At 36.3% G+C, this 23,802-nt stretch overlaps 6 protein-coding genes across 11 annotated transcripts; 3 read left to right on the top strand and 3 right to left on the bottom strand.

Moving 5' to 3' along the window:
- The first annotated feature begins 1,997 nt into the window (after window positions 1–1,997).
- On the top strand, window positions 1,998–5,254 carry LOC107412549 (sodium/pyruvate cotransporter BASS2, chloroplastic). Its single transcript, XM_016020342.4, has 7 exons — window positions 1,998–2,539; window positions 2,777–2,917; window positions 3,526–3,681; window positions 3,753–3,874; window positions 3,974–4,135; window positions 4,750–4,810; window positions 4,985–5,254. Exons 1-7 carry the CDS (start codon window positions 2,081–2,083, stop codon window positions 5,168–5,170), a joined length of 1,287 nt encoding a protein of 428 aa, XP_015875828.1. The 5' UTR covers window positions 1,998–2,080; the 3' UTR covers window positions 5,171–5,254.
- A 153-nt stretch (window positions 5,255–5,407) lies between these two features.
- Window positions 5,408–7,923, top strand: LOC107412555 (protein TIFY 6A). 3 transcript variants are annotated; one of them, XM_060812445.1, is made up of 5 exons: window positions 5,408–6,707; window positions 6,826–6,964; window positions 7,071–7,208; window positions 7,323–7,380; window positions 7,490–7,923. In XM_060812445.1, the coding sequence occupies exons 1-5, from the start codon at window positions 6,469–6,471 to the stop codon at window positions 7,495–7,497; spliced, it is 582 nt and encodes a 193-aa protein (XP_060668428.1). In that variant the 5' UTR covers window positions 5,408–6,468; the 3' UTR covers window positions 7,498–7,923. The 3 variants fall into 3 exon arrangements, with proteins under 3 accessions (XP_060668428.1, XP_060668427.1, XP_060668429.1); XM_060812444.1 differs by having other exon boundaries at window positions 7,071–7,248; XM_060812446.1 differs by lacking the exon at window positions 7,323–7,380 and having other exon boundaries at window positions 7,071–7,248.
- A 987-nt stretch (window positions 7,924–8,910) lies between these two features.
- LOC107412579 (ion channel DMI1) lies at window positions 8,911–14,398 on the top strand. Of its 4 annotated transcripts, none has more exons than XM_048468555.2 (12): window positions 8,913–9,718; window positions 9,836–9,907; window positions 10,009–10,650; window positions 10,953–11,135; window positions 11,270–11,329; window positions 11,418–11,621; window positions 11,797–12,066; window positions 12,298–12,396; window positions 12,563–12,757; window positions 13,154–13,246; window positions 13,496–13,762; window positions 13,931–14,398. In XM_048468555.2, exons 1-12 carry the CDS (start codon window positions 9,014–9,016, stop codon window positions 14,147–14,149), a joined length of 3,009 nt encoding a protein of 1,002 aa, XP_048324512.2. In that variant the 5' UTR covers window positions 8,913–9,013; the 3' UTR covers window positions 14,150–14,398. The 4 variants fall into 4 exon arrangements, 3 of the variants coding, with proteins under 3 accessions (XP_048324514.2, XP_048324512.2, XP_048324513.2); XM_048468556.2 differs by having other exon boundaries at window positions 8,914–9,718; window positions 11,818–12,066; XR_007239229.2 differs by lacking the exon at window positions 13,931–14,398 and having other exon boundaries at window positions 8,911–9,718; window positions 13,170–13,246; window positions 13,496–13,634.
- Window positions 14,399–15,267: 869 nt separating this feature from the next.
- On the bottom strand, window positions 15,268–19,907 carry LOC107412574 (protein WHAT'S THIS FACTOR 9, mitochondrial). Its single transcript, XM_016020370.4, has 2 exons — window positions 18,611–19,907; window positions 15,268–15,923 (listed from the first exon to the last, which is right to left on the bottom strand). The coding sequence occupies exon 1, from the start codon at window positions 19,776–19,778 to the stop codon at window positions 18,666–18,668; it is 1,113 nt and encodes a 370-aa protein (XP_015875856.3). The 5' UTR covers window positions 19,779–19,907; the 3' UTR covers window positions 15,268–15,923; window positions 18,611–18,665.
- Window positions 15,292–16,269, bottom strand: LOC132799737 (glyoxylase I 4-like). The gene is made up of 3 exons (XM_060812203.1): window positions 16,106–16,269; window positions 15,695–15,923; window positions 15,292–15,351 (listed from the first exon to the last, which is right to left on the bottom strand). The coding sequence occupies exons 1-3, from the start codon at window positions 16,267–16,269 to the stop codon at window positions 15,292–15,294; spliced, it is 453 nt and encodes a 150-aa protein (XP_060668186.1).
- A 739-nt stretch (window positions 19,908–20,646) lies between the features above and the next one.
- Window positions 20,647–23,754, bottom strand: LOC107412564 (uncharacterized protein At5g49945). Its single transcript, XM_016020359.4, has 3 exons — window positions 22,510–23,754; window positions 21,210–21,413; window positions 20,647–21,116 (listed from the first exon to the last, which is right to left on the bottom strand). The coding sequence occupies exons 1-3, from the start codon at window positions 23,527–23,529 to the stop codon at window positions 20,886–20,888; spliced, it is 1,455 nt and encodes a 484-aa protein (XP_015875845.3). The 5' UTR covers window positions 23,530–23,754; the 3' UTR covers window positions 20,647–20,885.
- Between the last annotated feature and the right edge of the window lie 48 nt (window positions 23,755–23,802).

Raw genomic sequence — 23,802 nt, 5'->3', positions numbered from 1 at the left:
CATATGTTTGAGTAGTGTAGAAAAGTAATGTTCTTCTAATCAATATTTGTCCCTGCATATTTTTCCTTCTATTTCTTTTTAGCACAACATGCAAAGTCTAACAATATTCTTTGTTTTATGCAAACCATCACTATTATATTTAATTAATTAATTAACCTTTTTAAGGAGGATATAGATAAAATTTAAGTCAAAATGTTTACCACATCATACTTTCCTACATCTTTTGTGATATTCTAAATTAAAATCATAAAACATATTATCAATCCATTCTTAAATAAGCAAAATTTTGAATTATTAAAATAGCTACTATAATTTTAAACACATGATTTAATTTTGTAATTTTTATGCAAAATACATGAATCTCTTTATTAAGTTTAAAGGCACACAATTCATTTACTTGGTACAAGTTTGAATGGGAGAACTTCTATTTTTCAATAATCTTAATTTGCTTTTATATTTTTACAAACAAAATTTATAGATTGGATAAAAACAATTTCTAAATAACTAATTTGGTGTTATTTATTATTATTATTATTATTATTATTATTATTATTATTATTTTCCATATGGAAGGGAAATTTCATTCGTTTGCTATTTGTTATATATATATATATATATACATATAAAAGATTGTTGTACTTTAAAAACAAAAAGTGAATTCTTTTGAAAATCTCAAATATATATTTTATGGTTTTAAAATGCATTTTTAAATACTAAATACTGAAATAAAAATAAATAATATTAACCAAAGGTTTAACCAGGGAAAATTATAATAAGGACAAATTAACTTACGGTAGATTTACGTTAAAAAAAGTGTAAATGTTTTTATAAAATTGTTATAACTTATTTTCAAATATATACCTATAAAAATACACATTCATATATTGGGTTAAATTACATCTCAATGAAATTCTTCTCTTTTTAATTTAAATTATATCATCTTGTCCAAATATATATAATTTTCCTTGGTTTGCAAATGTAAATAAATTTTTGTCGCAGAACATTACATGTTTGAAAGAGAATATGTAAATTGACAAGTGTTGTCTCAAATGAAAATTCGTCTAGATTTTCCAAATTAAGGAGCTACTCTATATATATATATATATATATATATGTATATTCTTTAATATTAGGATTAATATTAGAATTTTTTATTATCTTTAATCATATTAAAAATTAAAAATTAAAATTATATTTATTAATTATTAAATTTAAAAAATTATTATTTTTTACATAGAATTTTAATATATTACTAAAATTATATTTTAATATTTTTTAAATTTTAAATCATATCTTTTAATATAATCTAAAATTAGAACTATAACTCGTTAGGATCCCAACGTGAGTATATATATATATATATATATATATACCTATACGTCTGTGAATCGAAAAGTGAAAAAGTTCATGGAAAAGGTACTTAAACTTGAGAACATATGTTGGTTAGGATTTCAAAATAGAAAATTGTAAAGTTGGATTAAGTTGTTTTCAAACACGAAAAGTGTAGATGAAACCAAAAGTACGTTAAAAGTGGGTATTAACGCGCTTGAGTCTTTGAGAAATTTAGATTGTTCCGCTGACCACGAACAGTAAGCCAGCAAAATCTGTCAAATTTTCTTCTATTCATCACACACATTTATTTTTACAAGGGGACGAACGAGTCAGACAGGTTAGAAATAGTTAGAAACAAATATATATATATATAAATTTTTTTATTTTTTTCTTTTTTTGAATGTAGTTAGTTTTTTGGGGCCATAAATGGTGTCCTTTTCTTTTAAATTTTTTTTAACGTAGTTAGTCGAATGGAAAAGGAAAGCGCCTTTTTATCAAAGCTAGTAAACATTGAAGAGTGACTTGGCAAGATGCTGGCCAATCAAATCCTGCCACGCATACTCAGGAATGATGACGTCAAGAAGGTTCGGTTCTGTGTGAAGGAATGGGGGGGCCCAGCACGGGCACAATGAATGGCTGAAGTCTGCCAAGTTGGATTCAACTTCTCAACTTGCTTTCTTCCAAACCAAAAGAACCTCTACCGAATGTAGAACCAGATCCAGGCTTTGGCTTTGCTATTGCTGCCACAATGGCACTGGTGCTCCTTAAACTGTCTGCCAGTGCCACTCTAGGCCTCACTCCTTTCCCATCATCACCCCCAAAACCACCAAAATCCCATCATAGAGTTTCCCTTCTCAGATACAACACACCTACTTCTACCTCGAGGTTTCAATTTCAACCGCCAAAGCTCGCATCTTTACCCAAAATAAGAGCTCTCAATGGTAATGGAAAGTCTGAGCCTTTGCATGTGCCTCCAGAAAATGAAAGACCCAGATGGGAAAACCTGCTCAACACTGCAGCAAGCCTGTACCCGCTCTATGTGACTGTCGGAGGGATTGTTGCTTGCCTCAAGCCCTCCGCTTTTGCATGGTTTGTGAAGGCGGCCCCTACTTCTTACAGTTTATCACTTGGTCTAATCATGTTGGCAATGGGTCTCACTTTGAAGTTCAAGGACTTTATCGCTCTGTTCTCCCAGAGGCCTTTCGCGGTATGTCTTGCTTTATGTTCAAAATGGTCATTGTCTATTTTGAAAAAAAAAATAAAAATAAATAAATAATAATTGGGATTTTTAACTGAGATTTGACTTTTGAGGAATGAGGAAGCGGATTTGGGTTCCGACATATGATCAAATTCAACAAATGTGGTGTTGGTAGAGCAAGGTTCCATTTCCAATTTATAACTTGTTAGAAACTTTCTCATTTTCTTGATTTTTTAACTTGTTCAGATATTATTTGGATGTGCCGCTCAGTACACGATAATGCCAGCTTCTGGAGCCATCATTAGCAAAATCCTGGGTCTCTCGCCATCTCTTTCAGTAGGTTTAATTTTGCTTAGTTGTTGCCCTGGAGGTACCGCCTCCAACGTGGTAAGACTTTTTTCCCTCCGTTGCTTCATTCTTTTCTCACTTTACTCTGTGACCTTCTATTTGATGCCACCTCATTTCCCTTTATGTCCTTAACGTTTATGTGAAAGTCACATATTCTTATCATGGCTTTTGCATTAATGTTAATGGTAAAGCATTTATGGTGGGAGAAAATTGTCTAGCCCGTGATTTCTTAGAAGAAAGGCATGGGTCTTATTATTCCTCAAGCCTCTCATTTGTTCCCGATTGTGACAATCTTATACCGAACCTATTCAATTCAATATATTAGAGTTTCATCTAAGACCTTTTAAATTAAAGCCAAAGAAATTGCAATGGCACAGACAGATAAGGTCTTCCATATCATAAATTTCTTTACGCAAATAAATGGCTTCATTAGTTATTAAAATGTAAAACCATATGATTTTCACCGTAATGCACAAAAATGATTAGTATACTTACATTTCATTCACTTTTCTATTTCCAATGTATAATAACTCTTAGTCTTAGATTCGTTGGTGACTATATACAGTGTGGCATTGAACACAACGCTTCCATATTATTGAATTACAAGATTTTCCTTTCACTTTCATTTCTGTGAAATAGTGTTTCAGGTGACTTTAATTGCTCGAGGGGATGTTCCGTTGTCTATTGTGATGACAGTATGCACCACTCTTGGGGCCGTGCTTCTGACTCCTTTTCTGACAAAGATATTGGCTGGAACTTATGTTCCTGTTGATGCTGCTGGTCTTTCCATCAGCACCCTGCAGGTAAGTGCAAATCCATAATAAACCGCCAATGATATAATATTGTCCTTATGGTCTTTATTCTTTCTCTGCAGGTGGTTGTTGCACCAATTCTGTTGGGTTCTTATTTAGAGAATGCATTTCCTGCTGCAGTGAAGTCTGTGATACCTTTTGCACCCCTGCTTGCTGTTTTAGCTTCCTCACTGCTTGCATGCAGGTTTTGTTACTTGAGTACATTTGATTGGATTGAACTTGATTAATTCCCTTCAGATGCTCGGTCTCTCTCTTTCTTATAGTTTATTTACTCTGTAACCAGTGTATTCTCAGAGAATGTCGTTCGTCTACAAGCCTCGATGGTTAGTACATCATTGACATCTGATCTATCTCTAATGCAAAGTGCTCAAACAATATTAACTGGAGAACTGGGTGCTGTTATACTATCTGTGTTGTTATTGCATTTTGCTGGTTTCTTTGTGGGGTAAGTGTTGACCTTCAATTTCTTCTTTTGATGACTCCAGGTATTAGTTCCTTTATTCTTTCGGCTGATGGTGATGTATTTTACCTTTGTTTCAGTCTTTAATGGTGAACTCTGATTGGTCGATGTTATAGCTTTAACAATATATATATATATATATATATTTTATTTTTTTCTTGGGTGAGATTAGCTTTAACAACTATGGCAGTTATCTTTGTAAGTCTAATATGTGGATTTGTGTAGCTTCCTGTTAAGTTTAATGTATGGTAATACTTGACTGAAAGAATCTGATAACTGATTAGCTTTCCTGCATAAGAAATGAAGTGACTCATGTGCTTGGGACTTTTAGCATTATCCATGCTATATCTTGAATTCTTGATATTCTACGTCTATGTGGAATCTTGATTGCCTTTATGTAAACGATGCACCTGGTTTGAGTAACAGAAGCTACAAAGCCAGTTCATTTGAAATCTATTGTTTCTGTGGCTAACTACAAGTTTTGGCATCTAAATATTTTAGTTGTTTCCAGGCCTATTGGGCTACATTTGGTTTCTCATTGCATACTATTAGTGATGTACATACATAACATTCATTCAATTGGAGTTCTTCATTTGCAGGTATCTATCAGCAGCTGTTGTTGGGTTTGGAGAAGCACAACGACGAGCTATTTCAATTGAGGTATTTATCAATAGGAAGTTAAATTTGATTCTCCATGTGCTCAAGATGTAATTTGAAAATTTATTTTGTGGTTGGAATGCAATTTATGACGAAATGAGTTGTTGGATATATTTATCTATTGGTTTGAAGAAAGTCATTTCATGAAGTTACCTGTTTGTCAATTTGTTTACACAGGTGGGTATGCAAAATTCTTCTTTAGGTGTGGTTCTGGCAACTTCCCATTTCGCTTCAACTATGGTTGCATTACCTCCAGCAATGTCCGCTGTGATTATGAATATCATGGGTAGTAGTTTGGGTTTCTTTTGGAGATATGTTGATCCTACTGACTCTAAAGTTGACAGTCCTAAAATTGAAGATTGATAGTCAATCCCCCTGTGAACTTTCAGATAATGAAGATTATCTTCATTTCTTTTGGGAAATTAATAAAATTTATTTATTCGATCATGCGTTTTCCTGTTTGAGTTCATCTTGGATGATATATACATATATACATTATTTTCTTTTCAGGAGAGATATGTAATATGGTGATACATATTTGCACTATGTTAGTAATTGTAAATTAGAAGAAAAAAATGTTTAAAATATATTTGAAATGAAGCTCGGCCAGTTTTTGGATAATCGTGATTGATAAACGTTTGTAAGAGTAACAAGTTTTGAATTACTTGTGCATTGTTTGTTCCCCTTTTTTTTTTTTTTTTTGTGGGGGGGGGGGGGGGGGTGGATGAATGCTTTTGCATTGTGTTGGTCACCAACTATGAAACAATTAATAAATATTAGCATTATTGATTAACTGTAGATATTTAAATAAGAACGTGCTTAGATTCTTTCCGACACCCTTTAGTACTACATGATTATTACATATTTAATGAGAAAATGCTATGTAGTAGTTTTCAGAGATGAAAACGACCTTCAGTATCTTACAAACGCTAGCTGCCACCAGCATGGAATTTTACAGATAAGGAGGACAACGCGTACATTGCTTCTTCACTACAAATGTAGCAGTTTGAAATGCAAAAGTACAATTTAGTTATATTACACATCAAAACATTCCCTGAGTTGCATCAGAAAAGCATGCACTTGGTTGTTAGGGCAGGAATTTCCATGTACAAACAAGTATATGAGTTAAATTCTATTTCGAATCTGTCGAAACTCCTTCTGTATACACCCTTTGTTATTCTCAATTTGTAATTTATCGGGCCTGCTTTTGGTTTCCGTCTTTCTGATCTCTCTATCTACACACACACACACACACACACACGCACACACACACACACACACACATACACAAAAGCAACATGCATAGATACTTTACATATGCTTCAAGTGAGGAGGTCAATCAGAAGCAAAAGACAAATTAAAGCACTGGCTTCTTGATCAGGTAAACATCTATATCTGCGGCCTAATTTATGTTTGGAGTAGATCTAATAAGCTAGACAAAGTGACTGAATGCCTTACATGCAGTTCGGTTGAGGGAGAGAGAGAGAGAGAGAGAGTGATGAAGAGCAAAAATGCATCTCAGATGATGTTGATAAGGTGGAGTGGAAGTGATCGAAGATGATATATAGGGCATTAAGATACAAAAAAGATGATGAGGATGGGGAATTAAATGGATTAAGGAGGAGAAAAAGAAGAAGAGACGACATAATGTCTGAAAGTGTATGTTCAGAAAATATCTTGTGAGAAGAAGCAGTGGTACTAGTAGTAGTAGCAGTAGTAGTGAGCAAAAGAGGAAGATTATGGAAGAAGAATTGCAAGTGATTAAGAAGAAACGGTGCCACAGCTTGACTAGTAACAATGAACCTACTCGAGCTTTATTCCCGTCTGAATTGGGTGCTTGTTTGTCACGACCACCGTCTATCCTTGAGAAAGGTTTGTTCCCGATGTTGAATTTGATCAGGTATCTATATATATGTTCTATCTGCATACACCTAGCTAGCTAGGTTTGATATTATTTAATTAGAGATGAATATGAATATGAAGATGATGTTGATATTGATCATGTTAATGTATGTTAGTAAGGATGCACCATCAACTACAACTAGAACTAGTAGTATAAGTAGGTGCGGTACTAATGCTGATAAGGGTTTGGAAGCACAACTCACCATCTCCTACGCTGGACTTGTCAGTGTGTACGACAATGTTCCTCTTGACAAGGTCCTTAATTCTTTCATTCATTCAAAATTTAGTAATTAATTCATCAATATATATATATAATATGATATGCAAATGTAAATACAAATGAAATGCAGAGTTGTTGCAGGCGCAAGCAATAATGCTTCTTGCGGGAGGCAACTCTTTGTCTGAAGCTGTAATTGCGACTGAAACACCACCACCACCACCGCCGCTGCCGCCACCATCATCACCATCACCACCTCCACCTCCATTTGATTCATCCACCGTACACTACTCGCACATCTCTAATAACTTAAAACCAGCTGGTACGCATATTTATTATGTTAATTAATAATTAACAAACTTACTAATTTGATTAGGTAATTGTTGCTATTGCTAGGCCTTCCCATGGCAAGAAGATATTCACTTCAATGTTTTCTTGAAAAGCGTCGTGGCAGGTGTATATACATATATATAGATATAATAGGGTAGTTTAAATTTAATTAGTTAAATTAATATATGTTATTAGTTTTAGAAGGGTTAATTAATTTTGCATGGATATTGCAGGATCATAAATAAAACCTTCTTATAACTGTAGCAGTACTGCACCTCCAAGTTCCAGTCCCACCAGGACCTCTGACATCAGCAACTCGTGAAAGTGAAAATCAACTCCCTTACCTCCTGCTGCTAACGAAGGCTAGCTAGCAACCTCTTTAATTAATCATTTCAATGATTTTCCATTTGCTTAATTTGTAACCCCATTTTCTATATTAATTAATTTTTCCTACTCTAGGTAGCAGGTAGGTACCACACCATGTAGGTATATGTATAAATATTATTGTAGTTTGAGCATCCAGCAACTATACCTCTTTGCCATATGCATGGTTCCCTTCTCCTATACATATATATATTTAGGCACGCAGCATTTAAAATAAAGGGCTCAATTCTATGTATGTAATTGTAACTTTTAATAATCTGGGGATATATATATATATATATATATATATATATATATATATATATATATATATATATTTATATGAAGTACTTTCTTATGTAATTTCATGCCAGCATTAATTCCAATCCAATTAGGGATCATCAATTGGGCATGCATCGTTTTTTATTCATATGTAATTAATAGTTTTTCCTAATCAATTTTGTTTGTGTCGCGTACATAAAATTTAGAACCAATTTTACATTGGTTACTGAATTATTGTTGCTGAAACATGTTTGCATTGTTATTATTATTAGAGATATCATTGGATCTATTTAAAAACATGAAAATTTTGTTTACTTTGAAAGGTTAGTATTATATCCTGATTCACTAATATCAAATATATATATATATATTTCCTGATACACTCTTTTCCCTTTCTTTTCTTAAATTCTATAAATATATTATTAATGTTTTTAAATAATTTACAAAAATATTAGTTAAAAATGAATGAAGCACAAGGATTTTGGCGTCCTGATAAACTCACAAAATAACTTCAATCGTAACGTATTGGATATAAAAAGCAAATTATTTCAACGAATTGCAATTTTTTTATTTGTTCTTTTATTTATTTATTTTGTTTTTGTTTTTTAATGCAGAATCATAAGTGGTTTAAAAAGGGATGTACGATACTTGAAAGGTGACCAGGAAGGAATAGAAAAATAGTTAAAATTGTTTTCTTTTTCAGACTTGCAACCAATGACCAAACTAACAACTGAAAAAACAGAAAACGGAAAAGAAGAAAGAAAACTGAAAAAAACAGTTTATAGGGTTTTCAAGCAAAAAAAAAAAAAAACCGTTTATAGGGTCGCTTATAGAGAAAACCGAATCGGGAGGCCAAGACTCACCAGGCATTCCGTCATCAGCGTACACGTAATTAGTCGGACCCACGGACGCTGAATCTACGGCCCGGATTCTCTTAATTATTAAGCGCTCCATTACCAAGCGGGTCATTTTATTTTTGTCTATTTTGTTTTTTGTTTTGAGAAAAGGAATAAATAAAAACATGGCGTGTGTGGGTGTGTGTGTGTGTGTGTGTGTGACGGACAGCGAAGAAAGGCAAAGACAGAGGTGCGGTGCAAGCTCAGGCTCTGAGAATGCCTCAGACTAGCAGTTACAAAAACTTGAATTCCAACTCCAACTCAAGTTCAAATTCGCAGGAAGCTAACGATAATAATAATAATAATAAGAATAATGAGAATAAGAAATCGGAAAAGAGTAGTCCTCCGATGCTGAAAAAATCGCGCACGATCAACGACGACAACAGCAGCACCCCACACTTCCCGGGCCCACTGTTCCCAGCCGTTCGGCGCATCTCTAGCACACCTCCTCAACGCTCCGATCTCCGGGTTTCCATAGACCAAGATCCTTTACAGCAGCCTAACAATGGACATGGTGATTTCTCCGATCGGGACTGGTTTTATCCTTCCTTTGTGGTCCCACATGCTCCCAAACGAGGAGGACACCGGCAGTCAGCCTTGTCGGATTTGCGAAATCGTACACCTACTGCTGCTAAGCTCCTCGACCAGAGGATCTCCCCTCTTCTTCCTCCTCTTGCTTCTTCTTCTTCTTCTTCTTCTTCTTCTTCTTCTTCTTCTGCTTCTTCTTCTTCTTCTGTATCTGTTGAGAAGAAGAAGAAACCAGTAAAGCTGCAGCAGCACCAGCTCCCAAATCAAACTCAAACTCCCTCAACTACCGCTAGCAGTACCTGTACCAGTACCAGTACCAGTACCAGTGATTTGACTCGGTTTTGCTCAAGGATATCTCGGCAACTTAAACCGTCTTCTCTTATCCTAATCCTGGTCACTCACTCTCATTCATTCTTATTACCAATTCATAAATGAGCAATGTTTTTCAACGATTTATGCTGACAATTACTATTCCATGTATAATATAATATGATATAATATAATTTGCAGGTGGCATTCACTTTTATAGTATGTGTTGCTACTTATACACTCAATTTGCGTCGTAGAGTTACGAAACTTGAGGTAATTTAATTTGTTTCTTATAGTTTATATAGATAGCTAGATGGATAGATTGTGGCATGTACCCTCTTTCATTATAAACTAATCAATGGGGGTTTGATCAGGAAGAGAACGTTTTTCTCCATAAACGGTGTAGTGCCAAGACAGATAGTTTTGGTAGTAATATCAGCCTAGATGATTTGCGGTCTGAAGAGGATAGTTCACTTTCGACCTTTGCGAATGCTGACACTAGAACTGTTGCTTTGTATACTGTGCTCTTCACGCTCATATTGCCATTTGTGTTATGCAAATATCTTGATTACCTTCCCCAAATAATGATTTTCTCCAAAAGGACCAAGGGCAGTAATAACAAGGAGGAGGTTCCATTGAGGAAGAGAATTTTGTATAACGTGGATGTTTGTTTCTCTGTCTATCCTTACGCAAAGCTGCTTGCTCTTCTCTTTGCAACTCTGTTTCTTATTGGCTTTGGTGGCTTGGCACTTTATGCCGTCAACACCAATAGCTTTCCTGAAGCTCTCTGGCTTTCTTGGACTTTTGTAGCCGACTCTGGGAATCATGCTGATACACAAGGCATTGGACCAAGAATTGTTTCTGTTTCTATAAGTTCAGGAGGTATGCTTATATTTGCAATGATGCTTGGGCTGGTTTCCGATGCTATATCAGAGAAAGTGGATTCACTAAGGAAGGGAAAGAGTGAAGTTATTGAAAGGAATCACATTCTCATTCTTGGATGGAGTGACAAACTGGTATGCTCTCTGTATGCCTTTTTCCCTAGCGATTGATTGCTCTTGCTTTAGCTTTCAGACATCATTCATATTTTTAAAGAATTTAGCTTTTAGTCGTATCTGCTACATGTAAGGCTTTGCCTGCCATTTGACTTAGCGTATTGTTTGTAATATACTGTCTTTTCAGGCATGTAAGAAGCAATTTTTTGTGCAATTGCAAAATGATTCTACAATTCCCTAGATTTGATTATCAGCTTTGCGAAAATGACAAAAATATATGTATATATGAAACAGAAATCAATAGGTTTATGTTTTTTCTGTAGGGTTCTCTTTTAAAGCAGTTGGCCATAGCAAACAAAAGTGTTGGGGGTGGAGTTGTGGTTGTCCTTGCTGAAAGGGACAAAGAGGAAATGGAGATGGATATAGCAAAGCTTGAATTTGACTTCATGGGAACATCTGTTATATGCAGAAGTGGCAGTCCTCTTATTCTTGCTGATCTAAAGAAGGTATAACATTGCATTAGTACTTTTTTCTACTAATAGAAGTCCTTGTATTGGTCAGACTTTACTTCTCTCTTCTTGATTCTCTTAGTTTGTTTATAATGAATTGCTACTCACATTTTGAGACTTATTATTGACAGGTTTCAGTGTCAAAGGCACGTGCTATCATTGTTTTGGCATCTGATGAAAATGCAGACCAGGTTATTTTCCAATTTTTTATGGCCTTATGCTCCTCATTGGCTTGTATCAGTTAGCGTAGAATGTTAATCATATATTTTTCTCTATCAGAGTGATGCACGTGCTTTGAGGGTGGTGCTTAGCCTCACAGGAGTGAAAGAGGGCTTAAGGGGTCATGTTGTTGTAGAGATGAGTGACCTTGACAATGAGCCTCTGGTGAAGCTTGTGGGAGGAGAACTCATTGAAACAGTTGTTGCACATGATGTGATTGGGCGGTTGATGATACAATGTGCACTGCAACCTGGTCTTGCGCAGGTTACTTTAATCAGCTTTTATTACATATCTTAAAAAAAATGTGGTGCTTTTATATATTATTTTGTTTAGTATTACAATCATGTCAAGAGTCCCTCAGGCCTTGCCTCCTTGGACCCTATGTCTATGTTCTGGTCTTAATAGCTTTTCCTTGCTGTATTGCATTTGTAAATTGTAGTGTCCATCTTCCTTTGACCAGATATGGGAGGACATATTGGGATTTGAGAATGATGAGTTTTACATCAAAAGATGGCCTCAATTGGACGGTCTCTGTTTTAAAGATGTGCTTATCTCATTTCCTGACGCGGTTCCCTGCGGAATTAAGGTTGCTTCAGATGGTGGGAAGATAATCTTAAATCCGGATGACAATTACATCCTCAAAGAGGGGGACGAAATCCTTGTTATTGCTGAAGATGATGACACTTATGCTCCAGGTCCCCTTCCTGAGGTTATGCTTTGTTTCTTACTCCACTTGCTATTCTATGGCTTAGGAAGCTGTTCGTACCAATTTCTTCATTGTGTATGGTTAAAAACTAGGCTAGAGTTACATGAATTTTTACTGTCATGTTTGTAGATATATGCTGGTGGTTATATATTCTTCCCTCTTGTAAGGTTTTCCATCACTTTAATCTTAACAAGCAGCATTTCTTGATGAGTTCACATTGTGTCCTTTTTGCAGGTACGCCGAGGTTCTTTTCCAAAAAGTATGGATCCTCCCAAATATCCTGAGAAAATACTGTTTTGTGGTTGGCGCCGTGATATTGATGACATGATTATGGTATTTCACTTATTATAAAACTTGATGTTCTCTGTTTTACTGATTGCAAGCGAATACTTAAAGAATTTAGAAATTAAAGGAAAGACAAATTGTTAGCATGAGGGTGGAACTCCATAAAATTCAAGGTTGATTCTAGCTTGATCTTATATCTCTTTCCATTTCCCAGGTTCTAGAGGCATTCTTGCCTCCAGATTCAGAACTTTGGATGTTTAATGAAGTTCCTGAAAAAGAAAGAGAGAAGAAACTTACAGATGGCGGACTTGATATTTCTGGATTAGTGAACATAAAACTTGTCCATCGTGAGGGAAATGCTGTGATTAGACGGCATTTGGAGAATCTTCCTTTGGAAACTTTTGATTCTGTAAGTTTGATCTCCTCTGTGTGTGTGTGTGTGTCTGTGTATGGAATTAAGAACAGGACTATTGAAATTTGAAAGTCAAGTTGATAATTTGTAGAGTTACATTTTTGAAAGAGAAGATCACAACTTGTCGGATCAGGTTGGCGGTGGTGTTTAAGTAGCACCATCAGATGAGAAACATGAACGCACCCACTTTAAGAATTTGATAAAATAAACATGCCCCAGACCGTTTGGATTTTGAAGCATGGAACTCAATAGTTAAATAAGAACATTTCTGAAACCTATTACCCATCTGATAACTTGTCAAAAAACCTACTAATCTACCATACAACAGCTTTTTGGAAACTTCTTGCCCTAAGCCATCCCTGTGCATACTGAGTACTAACTGTAAATGAACAGATTTTAATTCTTGCAGATGAGTCATTAGAAGACTCCATTGTTCATTCTGATTCGCGATCTCTTGCCACTCTTCTCCTTATTCGTGATATCCAGGTACCTGGCATTGCTTCCTCAAGCTTAGGTTTTGTGCTTATCTAAATCTATCATCAGAAGTGTATAAATGCCTATATATATGTGTATGTATAGAGCGTTCTGGAGAAAGCAACTTTTGGTGTGTAGTATACATGTGCTAGTAGCCTATTAAATGTATGTTGCAGAGAGCTGCTTCACTTGTATACTTGATTGTATTCTGGCTGCTGATAATCAATGTCTCTTAATTATTCTTATACAAAACACGTGCAGTCAAAACGTCTCCCTGACAAAGATACAAAGTCAACTTCATTGAGGCTATCTGGGTTCTCTCACAGCTCTTGGATCCGTGAAATGCAGCAAGCTTCAGATAAATCAATAATCATCAGTGAAATTCTGGATTCTAGGACTAGAAACCTGGTGTCAGTGTCCAGAATAAGTGATTACGTGCTATCAAACGAACTGGTAAGTATGGCACTGGCAATGGTAGCTGAAGACAAGCAAATTAATCGGGTCCTGGAGGAACTATTTGCGGAGGAGGTAATGTATCATATTCATATATAAACAAGGCTACATTATAATGTGCTTTCTGAACATTGTAATGTGGCTCAGTTAATCAAAAGATGAAATTTATACAAGAATTGCAGTACTTACGGTAATTTTTATTAATCCAAGCTTAAGCCAAAAAGGTTATCTATTTATTTGCAGGGGAACGAGATGTGTATCAAACCGGCAGAGTTCTATTTATTTGACCAGGAAGAACTATGTTTCTATGACATAATGATTAGAGGACGCCAAAGACAAGAAATAGTGATTGGCTATCGCCTTGCAAACACAGAGCGTGCTATTATTAATCCTTCGCACAAGTCTGAACCAAGAAAATGGTCCCACGATGATGTTTTTGTTGTCATTGCCTCAGATGAATAAAGAAATAGTACTGACAGAATTAAGGAGGTAGTTACGATGAAGATGACTAGTGTGAGGAAACAGTGAAGAAGGTTTTGTAATTCTGCAGAAAATGTGATGGAGGCCATATTGGGTTGACATTGAAAATTCTTCAAAGACTAACATTTGAATGTTAATTACTTTCGCATAATTGTTCGAAGGGTACTGCTCTGTAACTTTTATGTCTGAACTAGTACATGAAATTTCCTAGCTTAAGAGGGGCGGATATGATGTACAGGGACTGATATGATGTACATAGGGATGTCAACGGGGTGGGGGCCGGGCCGGTTTTTAAAATTCTGTCCCCGTCTCCGTCTCCGCGGAGAATTTTACATCTCATTTATGTGATTTTCCCCGTTTCTTTAGGTGCGGGGCGGGATCGGGGATTTTGCGGGACGGGGATGGGACAGGACGGTTTTTTCTGTTTTTTAATTGATATTTTTTTAGAAATTTATATAAAAAAATTATTTTATAATTAAAATATAAAAAAATGACTACAATGCAATAAAAATATAATAAAATACATCAAGGAATAAATTTACAATTATAATAAAATACATATTTAAAAAATAAATGAAAAGAAAATAAGAAAATAATTTTACATAAATGAAATTTTGTAAAAAAAAAATAATAAATAAATATATATATATATATATATATATATATCGGGGCGGGTTCAGGACGGAATTATTATTATCCGTCTCCGGCCCGTCCCCGACTCGGTTTTTAGACATTTATCCCGAGCCTTCCCCGTATTCCCGAATTTTCGGGAAAAAACCACCCCGTTAGGGGCGGTGCACCTCGGATATCCGGCCGTGCGGGGCAAATTGCCATCCCTAGATGTACATGCAGTTGGACTGCTTTTATCATATAAGGAAATTCTGTAACTAAATTTTACATAGAGATCTAATTTGTTAGTTAACAATAGTAGATTTCTCAGAATGCTTACGGGAAAGTAAAAAAATTCTTTTGACTGCAAGTCAAATTTAACCGCCAAAAAAGTGATCTTAGATGGTCAATGAAGAAGAGCCTTGTTTAACTCGTTTACAAATTTGTTTTAAATGGTTGAAACAAAAGAAATAAATAAAGGAAAAAGATGGTGAAAAATGAGAAAGATGCCAGTATCATGCAATATCATCAGTTTCTTGGAGGTAGATCAACTCATCTGGAACAGTAACAATACGCTAAAGAAGGTCAAAATCATTACAAAAACAAAGGATGAAACTTAGAACATCGAAAGCAATATCTGACTTTTTTTCATCTCAAGGGCCAAAGCTCTCACCCTTTTTTTCACCACCCTTTATCTACAAACAATATCACGAAATCATTTGCCAGAAGAAGCAACTTGGACAGTCTTTCAAATTGAAATATTCATCATTTCTGCCACTAAGTTGTCCATCATCAGTGCTGCAGCAGCAGCTTCGCCTGAGCATTGCATTCGAATCTTCTGGATTTGGTTTGGCTTTGGGTTTCGATGGCAGGAGGAAATTGGAATAACAGGGAGATTTGACAATTGCAAATCTCAACCATGTAGCCGTCTGGGTCATGAAAGAAAAGTTGATCAACTTGAATGCCACCTTCTTCCACCACTGCCGTGACATACTGTATCTTCATCTCCTCCAGTTTCTGCGTAACCAGCTTTATGTCTGAGCATTGGAATGGAATGGGGTTGTCCTTTGGATTTATCCTTCCTTTTGTTGCTGGGCTGTTTCCAGCAGACTCCAGCAAACGAATCCCAATACCATAGTTGAACAGCCTGCAAATGCATTATTAATTTTTCATTACTTCACATACACAACAATGCATGCATTTCAATATATATATATATATACATGTACATACAAGAATAAAGCACGTGTATATATACATAAGAAGTTCTAGAAAACGAGAGAGCTTCAAATTATATATATATATATATATATATATATTTATGCAAACCAAGCACCCTCAAAGTTGAAAGAAAAAGGACGTTTGATGAGCACAAAGCCCAAAACATCCTCATAGAACCTCACAGACTCGGTCACAGAGTTGCAAGCGAATGAGACATGATTCAGAGACACCAGAGGCAATTTCGAAGTTTTCTTATCACCACCTCCCACCATTGTGCCCACTCTCTCTCTCTCTCTCTACATATATATATATATATATATATACCCACCCTCCCCCCTGCGCAGAAACACAATGGGCATTGCATCTCAACATATATATATATAAGCCCTCATATAATATCATATAATATATGGTATACATGAACCGCAAACAAAGCTAAGTAGAAATTCAGCCGGCAGTAGCAGTAGCAGCTCATATACATCCAACATTAAAAAGGTGGAAACCACTGAAAAGCCATAAAAAAATAATCTAAATCTCTTGGGACTTGGAGTTTGCTTGTAAAGAGAGATGCAGATGCTTGCATATTAATATATTATTTTCTATCATCAATAAATCTTAATTACGTACTTTAGGGTCAGAGGAGGTAGGGCCACTCTTCTTTAATTCCATTATACACTACTAATTAGGCAGATCTACCGTGTAAATATATATATTATTAAACCTTTTATTTATTAATTGAAATTTATTCCTATACATACATAAACAGTTAGCAGTTGTGGCAACCTTATTCGTCACAGTCTAACAGTCAACTTGGTTTTTTATGTTTCAACTACTTTATTAATGATTATGTCTTATTTCTTCATAGCTAGTCATGTAAAACGATCTCACTTGCCCCCGCCCAAAAAAAAAAAAAAAGTCATGAAAAATGATGTTAACAAAATTAATGAATCCAGTGTACGTACTACTGAACCACCTGGGAATTGTGTTACAAGGCTAATCTGTTCTTTTCTAAGCAGGCCCTGTTGCTGCAACTTATTATGCATATTTTGGCTTAAACTGTATCCAACAACAGATTTGATTTATCAACCATGCACATATATTAATTTCTATATGTTCATTTTAGCCTTCTTCTGGTATATATGGCAAGTACTAGTGAAACATTTCATTTTAGAAAATGACTAACCATGCATGATATGGATTTATATAATCTGCTTTAATATATTTTCATATTCAATCCATCTCATTCACCTGGCAAGCTGGCACTAAAAATTTGCCTAATCACAAAATTCTAATAGAAAGACAACATAATGATGACCCAACTAGCAAGCTTTAATTATTTACAAAAAATAAAATAAAATAAAATCCTAGTGCGCTTTAATTCTTTACTCCTGATGGCATTCCAACTATCTATTTATGTTGCACAATTATATATACAAGTTGTCTTTAAAATTAATCAAATTAAAAGAATAAAAATAAATAAATAAATATGAATGATCAAACCATGTTGGTGTTCATCATCATCATTATTACTATGAATTGAGTTGACAGCAATATTTATCAGCTTTCCAGCTAAGCTGCTTCAATTAATTAAGATACTCAGTGGAACCCCCTTGCATAATGCATACTCACAAAAATTGAATGTTAATTAACTTTGTCTATCCTATCCTCACTCCCTCTGTAAAAGTTATTTGTTTCAATAATACATGAAACCCATAATAAGTTTACTCCTATGGCCTAGTTGGAAGGATCAGATCGACTGCATCTGCATGCAGTCACAAAGGATATGAAAGAAAAGACTATCAGTAGATTGGATGACAGCTCAACTTCTTTTAATTTTTCAGGATTTTGGAGATGAAGACAGGCCTGAGTTGCACAAGTTAATCGATCAAAAGCACACGGGTAGATTGCATTATATATTTAGTCCAAGTGGAAACTACATATCATAGTAGAAGCCACCTCACATGGTCATGACTTTATCCCACCAACGAAATCAATAGAAAAGGGTCTCAGATCTACACCGACCAAGTTACATCATTGGCATCATGGTGGTAGGGAAAATTTGAAAACACACTTCTTCTAAGAGCGCAATAAAAAAAGTGAATATATTTCAATAAACCGTAACTGAGAATGATATAAGATAATTGGACTACCAGGAAGGGTTGAGAATAGCATATACAATGGGCAATTATGATATTAATATTTTTTCCAAAAAAATTATGATATTAATATGATCAAGTCCAATGCTCTAGTAATATAGTTGAAAGTTTGCAACTTTATGATGATGAATCAAGAAAACTAAAAGAACAAACGACACTTATCATTTCAAGCAACTATGCACTCTCCCTATCAAATTATAAGAAAGTTGGACTACAACCCATGAAAGAGAATAGAATATACAATTTGTACGAACAATTGTGAAATTAATTTGTTAAGTCGATTGCTACAGTCATACGGTTCCAAGTTTGAAACTTTTATAATATAAATGAAAAAAGAAAAAACTTAAAAAAAAAAAAAATTTGAAACTTGATGACCATGAACTTTATTAAAAAAATAAAAATAAAAAAAAGAAAAAAAAGAAAACAGTTTGAGAAGTCATACAGAGAATGGGCAAACCTTATCAAGCATTATCTGTGTGTGATCAAATTCATCGTCGTATGCCTTCCTCTATTTATTCAACAACAAGGGATTTACGCCTGTTGGTTTTGGGCATCTTATTCAAAAGATGAATGTACCTATACCGCATGGCCATCAAAGGATGCTTCACAACCAAGAAATCCTTTCTATAAGCCTCCCTCAGCACCACAGTCTGCGTCCTAATCTTATTGGAAACGTAAAAAATCCCCGGATGATGCTTCAGGGCCTTCTTAAACCCGGACCCAAAACCCAAATACTCTCCTAAGCAGAATAAGTTGTCTCTTTGCGTCTTCTTCGACACCAGAAGCCAAAGCAATTCATGAAGAACGCCCACCGTCCACTTCTCTGCCTGGTCGCTATTGGGCGAAAGATGGAAACCATTTTCGTATGGCGAAATGTACGGCAATCGCTGCCACTCCTCGACCCAATCCTTAACCTTCTTCTCCAACTCGAACCCTTTTGGCAAACACATCGGAAATGCAATGCGCTTCGATTGATTGGTCCTCTTCTCCAATTCAGACACAGCAAGCTCTTCCCTCCAAGAAAGGAGCTCCAAAGCAAGCTCCTTTCTGCCAGTAGACACATCTTCCACCTCACAAACCTGAAAGTAGTCTGGATAATCAGCAAGAAGCGAACCCACAAAATTATGAGGAAGACCCAGATCCCATTTGAGCCTGTCGATGAGGTACAAGGGCAATCTAGTGGCTCCAGTGAGCATCAAGAGCCTGGAGAGGCGGTTGACGGCGTCGGAACGATGGGGAAGAGAGGTGTGAATGGCGGATTCTTGATAGTGGAGGGAGAGAAGTGCGGGTGTGAGCTTGACACGTGGAGGGAGAGCAGAAGCTGGGTGGAATATGGAGAAGAAGGAAGGGTATCGGAGGAAGAATTTGGAGGACGAGGTGGAGAGGTTGAGGCTGGGTTTGAGAAGAGAAGCGAGGGAGAGAGAGAGGGATTTGGATTTGGAGGGATTAGACTCAGACTGAAACAGGATTTGGTTCTTGAAGGAGAGGGCTTGATGGAGATTTTTCTCTCGTTCGACGGCGAAGTCTAGGTAAGGGTCTCGGACCCACTTCACCTTCGCGTCCACGAACGTACGGATGGGATTCAGACGATGGGGAAGTTTGGCGGTGCCCAGTCCCACACCCATCACCAACTCAAACTGCAACTCTACAACCGCAACTGGCAAGACGGGCGGGAATGGGTCTGCTCCGGGTTCCGGGTCTGGGTCAGGCTCTGGCTCATTTCTGGTTTGTTTGGGTGCGTTATACGTGTAAAGTAAAATTATATGTACGAGTTAAAATACTGTTATGACTTTTTTTTTATAAAATGCAAAGCCGTCTTAGCTCAGCCGGTTCACTGGGCTCGTCCACTGTCAAACATATTTTATGTAAATCTTTATTAATTAAATATATGTATATTTAAAAAAATAAGATTAGAACATATCAAATATATTTATATTAAAAAATATGCACGTGATTAAACATATTAAATATGATCATTTCATATATATTTAGAATTATAAAATGAAAAATTTTAAATATATTAAAAAATATGCAACTGAATATATTAAAAAATATTTATAATGTTGAAATAGAATATTTTAACAAATATATTTTTTTATTTTTCAAAAGTATTTTCATTGAAAAATAAAAAATTATAATTATCAATTTTATCTATAAACATTGTAAAAAATTATCATGAATGATGTCTATTTTTATAAACGATTTATAGATAAGAAGAAAAAAAAAAAATTCTCAGTTTTAACTATATGAATTGTGAATATTTTAAACATTAAAAATATTGTATAAATTTATTTTATACTTTTCATATATTTAAATAATAATTTAAATGGTACCATGTAAATAACGATATTGCATAGCGTTTTTTAAAATTGTAAAATGAACTTCTCAAATTTCATATCTTACCCCAACCACTCCTCTACAGTCTACACACCTAAAATAAGGGAGGAAAACCAAAAAAAAGAAAAAAAGAAGGGAATCTATACTCGATACATATGCCAGCCAATCAACATTTCTTTATATAGTTTCTGCAGCATTTAATTTAACTTTGATACAGTATTCAAAACCCACAGAGTTGTGGTAATGTTAGAAACTAAACTAATTCAAGCTAAAATACAAGGCCGTGAGTGTGTAGAACCAAAAATGTATGGCAGGCAAGACATTCCAACTAAATATCTGAAAATGAAGACACATAACAAGAGAGTTGCAGGTGCTTGACTAGTGCAATCAAAGACTTAGTGAGCACGGGTCATCTTTACTTTTGGCATAGCCTTCTTCATCTGACGAGCTTTCTCTTTGGCTTCTCTCTTCCTAACGGCCTCCGCACTGAGCTTTGCCTCAGCCTCCTCCAACAACTTCTTCCTCTCTGCCTTCTTTCTCTGCAAGGCTTCTTGCCTTGCATTTTGAAGTTCTTTGTGTGCCTCTTGAGCAACCTTCAATCTTGTAGCTTCTGTTTTGGATCGAGCCTGCACTTTCACAAATCACAGTACAAAATCATTACTTGTAATTGCAAGATCACTTGAAGTTGGATAACAGAATAATATAAGATTTCGACCCACCTGAGTACTTAGCTTGTACCGCCCAATCAAATCAATATAATAAGGTACCAGAGCCACCAAGCGATTCATATCCGCCATGTTATTTGCATCTGGGATAGCAAACTTGAACAAAAGCATCTTCTTGTGTGTGCCTGGGTGTTGATCTGAAAAATGCATTGAGATGAAACCCTTTCCAAACTTCTCAAAAGCTTTGTCACCAAAAACCTGCAAATATAACCAGAGCATGTATTTGGTATATTGCTCAAGTTCCAAGAGAACAAGTCAATGCAGAAGTGTCTAATTAATTGTGGGGTAAGCCGGTGGAAATTAGTAATAATGTGCACCATTCACACATACAGAGACAAAAGCAAAGCGGCATAGTAGGACTAAGTATTTAAAATATAAAATAAAAAGAATCAACAATAGCGTATGCAATAGCATTTCCATTTATACTAATTACTAATACTAGAAAAAAAGATACACTACTAAAGAGAGTCCTCGAAGAAGTATTTAAGTTGGATTTGGCCAAATATTATATCCATTGGTAAAAGGTGGCAGATAACATTTCCCCCTAAAAACAGCCTGAAATAACAGTGGATCCGGCTAATTATTGAAACATTAGCAATCTACTTTCTGCAATGAGCCTTCGTCAGGTCCTGAGCATGGTGACAAGTATTGAACAATTATCATGTATTTAATGGGTCCAATTCACCCAACATCATGCAAAGCAACAGACATTTTTCTGATTCCCTAATTGTTAGATCAATTTCTTCAGTTATGAGATGATACCAGATTGACAATAAAGTAAAGTCATCTAGCATAAAGTCTTATTTAATTAACAATCGCAAGTCCTTCCTTGCTCAATATCAACACACGGAGACTATAACTGTCCTCAAAAGGTAAGTCCATTGCGAATAAAACCACATAAGCAAACACATAAGCAAACACAAGTTATCGTTTTAGCATTGCGTATTCAAAGCCCCACTCCCCACCCATCTCATTTGTTTATGAATCATCCTTACTGCAGGAGCTGTCAGTAAGATGGAATTGCTTTAAGCAAATTTAAACATAAACAAACCTTGATTAATCACACGTGAGATGTCAATAAAAGAAAAAAATAAATAAAAATGGAGTTTTTATCAAACCTCAAAACACAATATTTTTTCAGGGCACCGATAACAAATGATTTTGAGTTACTATAAAAACCCAAACAAATAATAACATAATGATGGCAATAATAATCAATAATAGCAGAAAAGAAAACAAACAAAAATTGGTAAACTTTTTTAAAAAAAAAAAAAAAGGAGAAGAAAAAACCAACCTGTTCAAGCACAACCTCGGTGATCAAATCAGAGGCAACTTCCTTCGACTCGGAGATGACAGCCAAGTCTTCGGCAGCCCACTTCCTCCCGGTGGGCGGAGAAACCAAATTGGCAAACCTCTGCAAATCCCTGACCTCCTTCTGCATCCATTTGGCCAACTTCTTCTTGGCCACGGCGAAAACCACGTGATCCATGGCTTCCTCATTCATGTAAACCTCGAAACTAATCTCATCGTTGCAAGGAACCACCAAATTGTATAACCTCGAAATCAAATCGTGCCTGCTCTTCAACTCCATCGTCGCCAACAGCCCCTGGCAGTACCTCCGACCGCTCGCGTAGAACTTGAACACGTTCTGACCCTCCTTCAATAACAGCGGCGAATCATCACCCTCGCCCACCCCAAGTAGACTGAAATTCTTGTCGAAGATAGAGTCCTTGGACGCGAATTTGGTGGCCCAAGCGAGCGCGATGTTCTCGTTCTCGCGCTTACCGGTGAAATAGTTGATGATGAACACGATCAAGAAACTTCCGCACACAATCTCAACAGTATACGATCTTGAAGCAGTGGCAGCGATCGGCTTCGGCGAAGCTTTGGGATCGGCAGTGGAGGAGGGAGTGGCATTTTCGGCATTTTTGGAAGCCTCCCCCTCCGGAGGTTGTTCGACGGGTAAACCTTCGAATTCGTCCTCGTCCCAGTACTCGAAGCTGGTGGAAGAAGGCTTCGGAAGATCCGAATTTGAGGTCCGCGACGGAGGCTCCGAGGAGACGTGGGTGGGTTCCGGAACCTGGGATGCTGGATCAGGGTCGGGGTCGGGGTTGGATTGGGTGAGAGGAGGGGATCGGAGAGTGTGGATTAGGGATTCGTCGGCGTCGGCATCGTCTTCATCTTCGGCATCGAAGCCCTCGAAGTGGGAATCGGCGAAGACGTGAAAGCGGGAGAGATGGGATAGGAAGAGAGAAAGTAGGGAAAGGAGAAGAACAAAGTGTGAGAGAGAAGAAGAGCAAGGTCGGAATGCCATGGCTATTGGCTACGCCTCCACTCCACGCCTGTCTGGTCAGACAAAAGAGAGAAGAGGAAGACGATTTGAATAGAGAGAGAGAGAGAGAGAGTTATTTTATTAGTTTAGTAGCAATAAAATTTCAATGGCCTGGCTGGGGGACTGGGAGGGAGGTAGGGATTTTCTGGTAATTTTATTTCATCTGGCGGGTCGAGGTGAGATCTAATTAAGTAGTCCTACAGCCCCCAGTCCAGCCCCTTTTTTTCTTTTTTTCTTTTTTTGGGGGGGGTAATG

The sequence above is a fragment of the Ziziphus jujuba genome, chromosome 10 (assembly GCF_031755915.1).
Source record: "Ziziphus jujuba cultivar Dongzao chromosome 10, ASM3175591v1".
Taxonomy (NCBI): Eukaryota; Viridiplantae; Streptophyta; class Magnoliopsida; order Rosales; family Rhamnaceae; genus Ziziphus; species Ziziphus jujuba.
The sequence above is the reverse complement of the archived record's forward strand: the minus strand, read 5'-3'. Positions and strand labels throughout refer to the sequence as shown.

What these genes read in the sequence shown, in the direction of transcription:
- LOC107412549 (XM_016020342.4), top strand. Translation starts at nt 2,081, where the DNA reads ATGGCACTGGTGCTCCTTAAACTGTCTGCCAGTGCCACTCTAGGCCTC. An exon ending in TCTCCCAGAGGCCTTTCGCG is followed by an intron (nt 2,540 to 2,776) that starts GTATGTCTTGCT and finishes TAACTTGTTCAG; the next exon opens with ATATTATTTGGATGTGCCGC. An exon ending in TTTCCATCAGCACCCTGCAG is followed by an intron (nt 3,682 to 3,752) that starts GTAAGTGCAAAT and finishes CTTTCTCTGCAG; the next exon opens with GTGGTTGTTGCACCAATTCT.
- LOC107412555 (XM_060812444.1), top strand. Translation starts at nt 6,469, where the DNA reads ATGTTCAGAAAATATCTTGTGAGAAGAAGCAGTGGTACTAGTAGTAGT. An exon ending in CCGATGTTGAATTTGATCAG is followed by an intron (nt 6,708 to 6,825) that starts GTATCTATATAT and finishes AATGTATGTTAG; the next exon opens with TAAGGATGCACCATCAACTA. An exon ending in ACAATGTTCCTCTTGACAAG is followed by an intron (nt 6,965 to 7,070) that starts GTCCTTAATTCT and finishes GAGTTGTTGCAG; the next exon opens with GCGCAAGCAATAATGCTTCT.
- LOC107412579 (XM_048468555.2), top strand. Translation starts at nt 9,014, where the DNA reads ATGCCTCAGACTAGCAGTTACAAAAACTTGAATTCCAACTCCAACTCA. An exon ending in TTGGATGGAGTGACAAACTG is followed by an intron (nt 10,651 to 10,952) that starts GTATGCTCTCTG and finishes TTTTTTCTGTAG; the next exon opens with GGTTCTCTTTTAAAGCAGTT. An exon ending in CTGATGAAAATGCAGACCAG is followed by an intron (nt 11,330 to 11,417) that starts GTTATTTTCCAA and finishes TTTCTCTATCAG; the next exon opens with AGTGATGCACGTGCTTTGAG.
- LOC132799737 (XM_060812203.1), bottom strand. Translation starts at nt 16,269, where the DNA reads ATGGTGGGAGGTGGTGATAAGAAAACTTCGAAATTGCCTCTGGTGTCT. An exon ending in TTCAACTTTGAGGGTGCTTG is followed by an intron (nt 15,924 to 16,105) that starts GTTTGCATAAAT and finishes ATGCATTTGCAG; the next exon opens with GCTGTTCAACTATGGTATTG. An exon ending in ATGACCCAGACGGCTACATG is followed by an intron (nt 15,352 to 15,694) that starts GTTGAGATTTGC and finishes GACCTTCTTTAG; the next exon opens with CGTATTGTTACTGTTCCAGA.
- LOC107412574 (XM_016020370.4), bottom strand. Translation starts at nt 19,778, where the DNA reads ATGGGTGTGGGACTGGGCACCGCCAAACTTCCCCATCGTCTGAATCCC.
- LOC107412564 (XM_016020359.4), bottom strand. Translation starts at nt 23,529, where the DNA reads ATGGCATTCCGACCTTGCTCTTCTTCTCTCTCACACTTTGTTCTTCTC. An exon ending in CCGAGGTTGTGCTTGAACAG is followed by an intron (nt 21,414 to 22,509) that starts GTTGGTTTTTTC and finishes TTATATTTGCAG; the next exon opens with GTTTTTGGTGACAAAGCTTT. An exon ending in GGTACAAGCTAAGTACTCAG is followed by an intron (nt 21,117 to 21,209) that starts GTGGGTCGAAAT and finishes GTGAAAGTGCAG; the next exon opens with GCTCGATCCAAAACAGAAGC.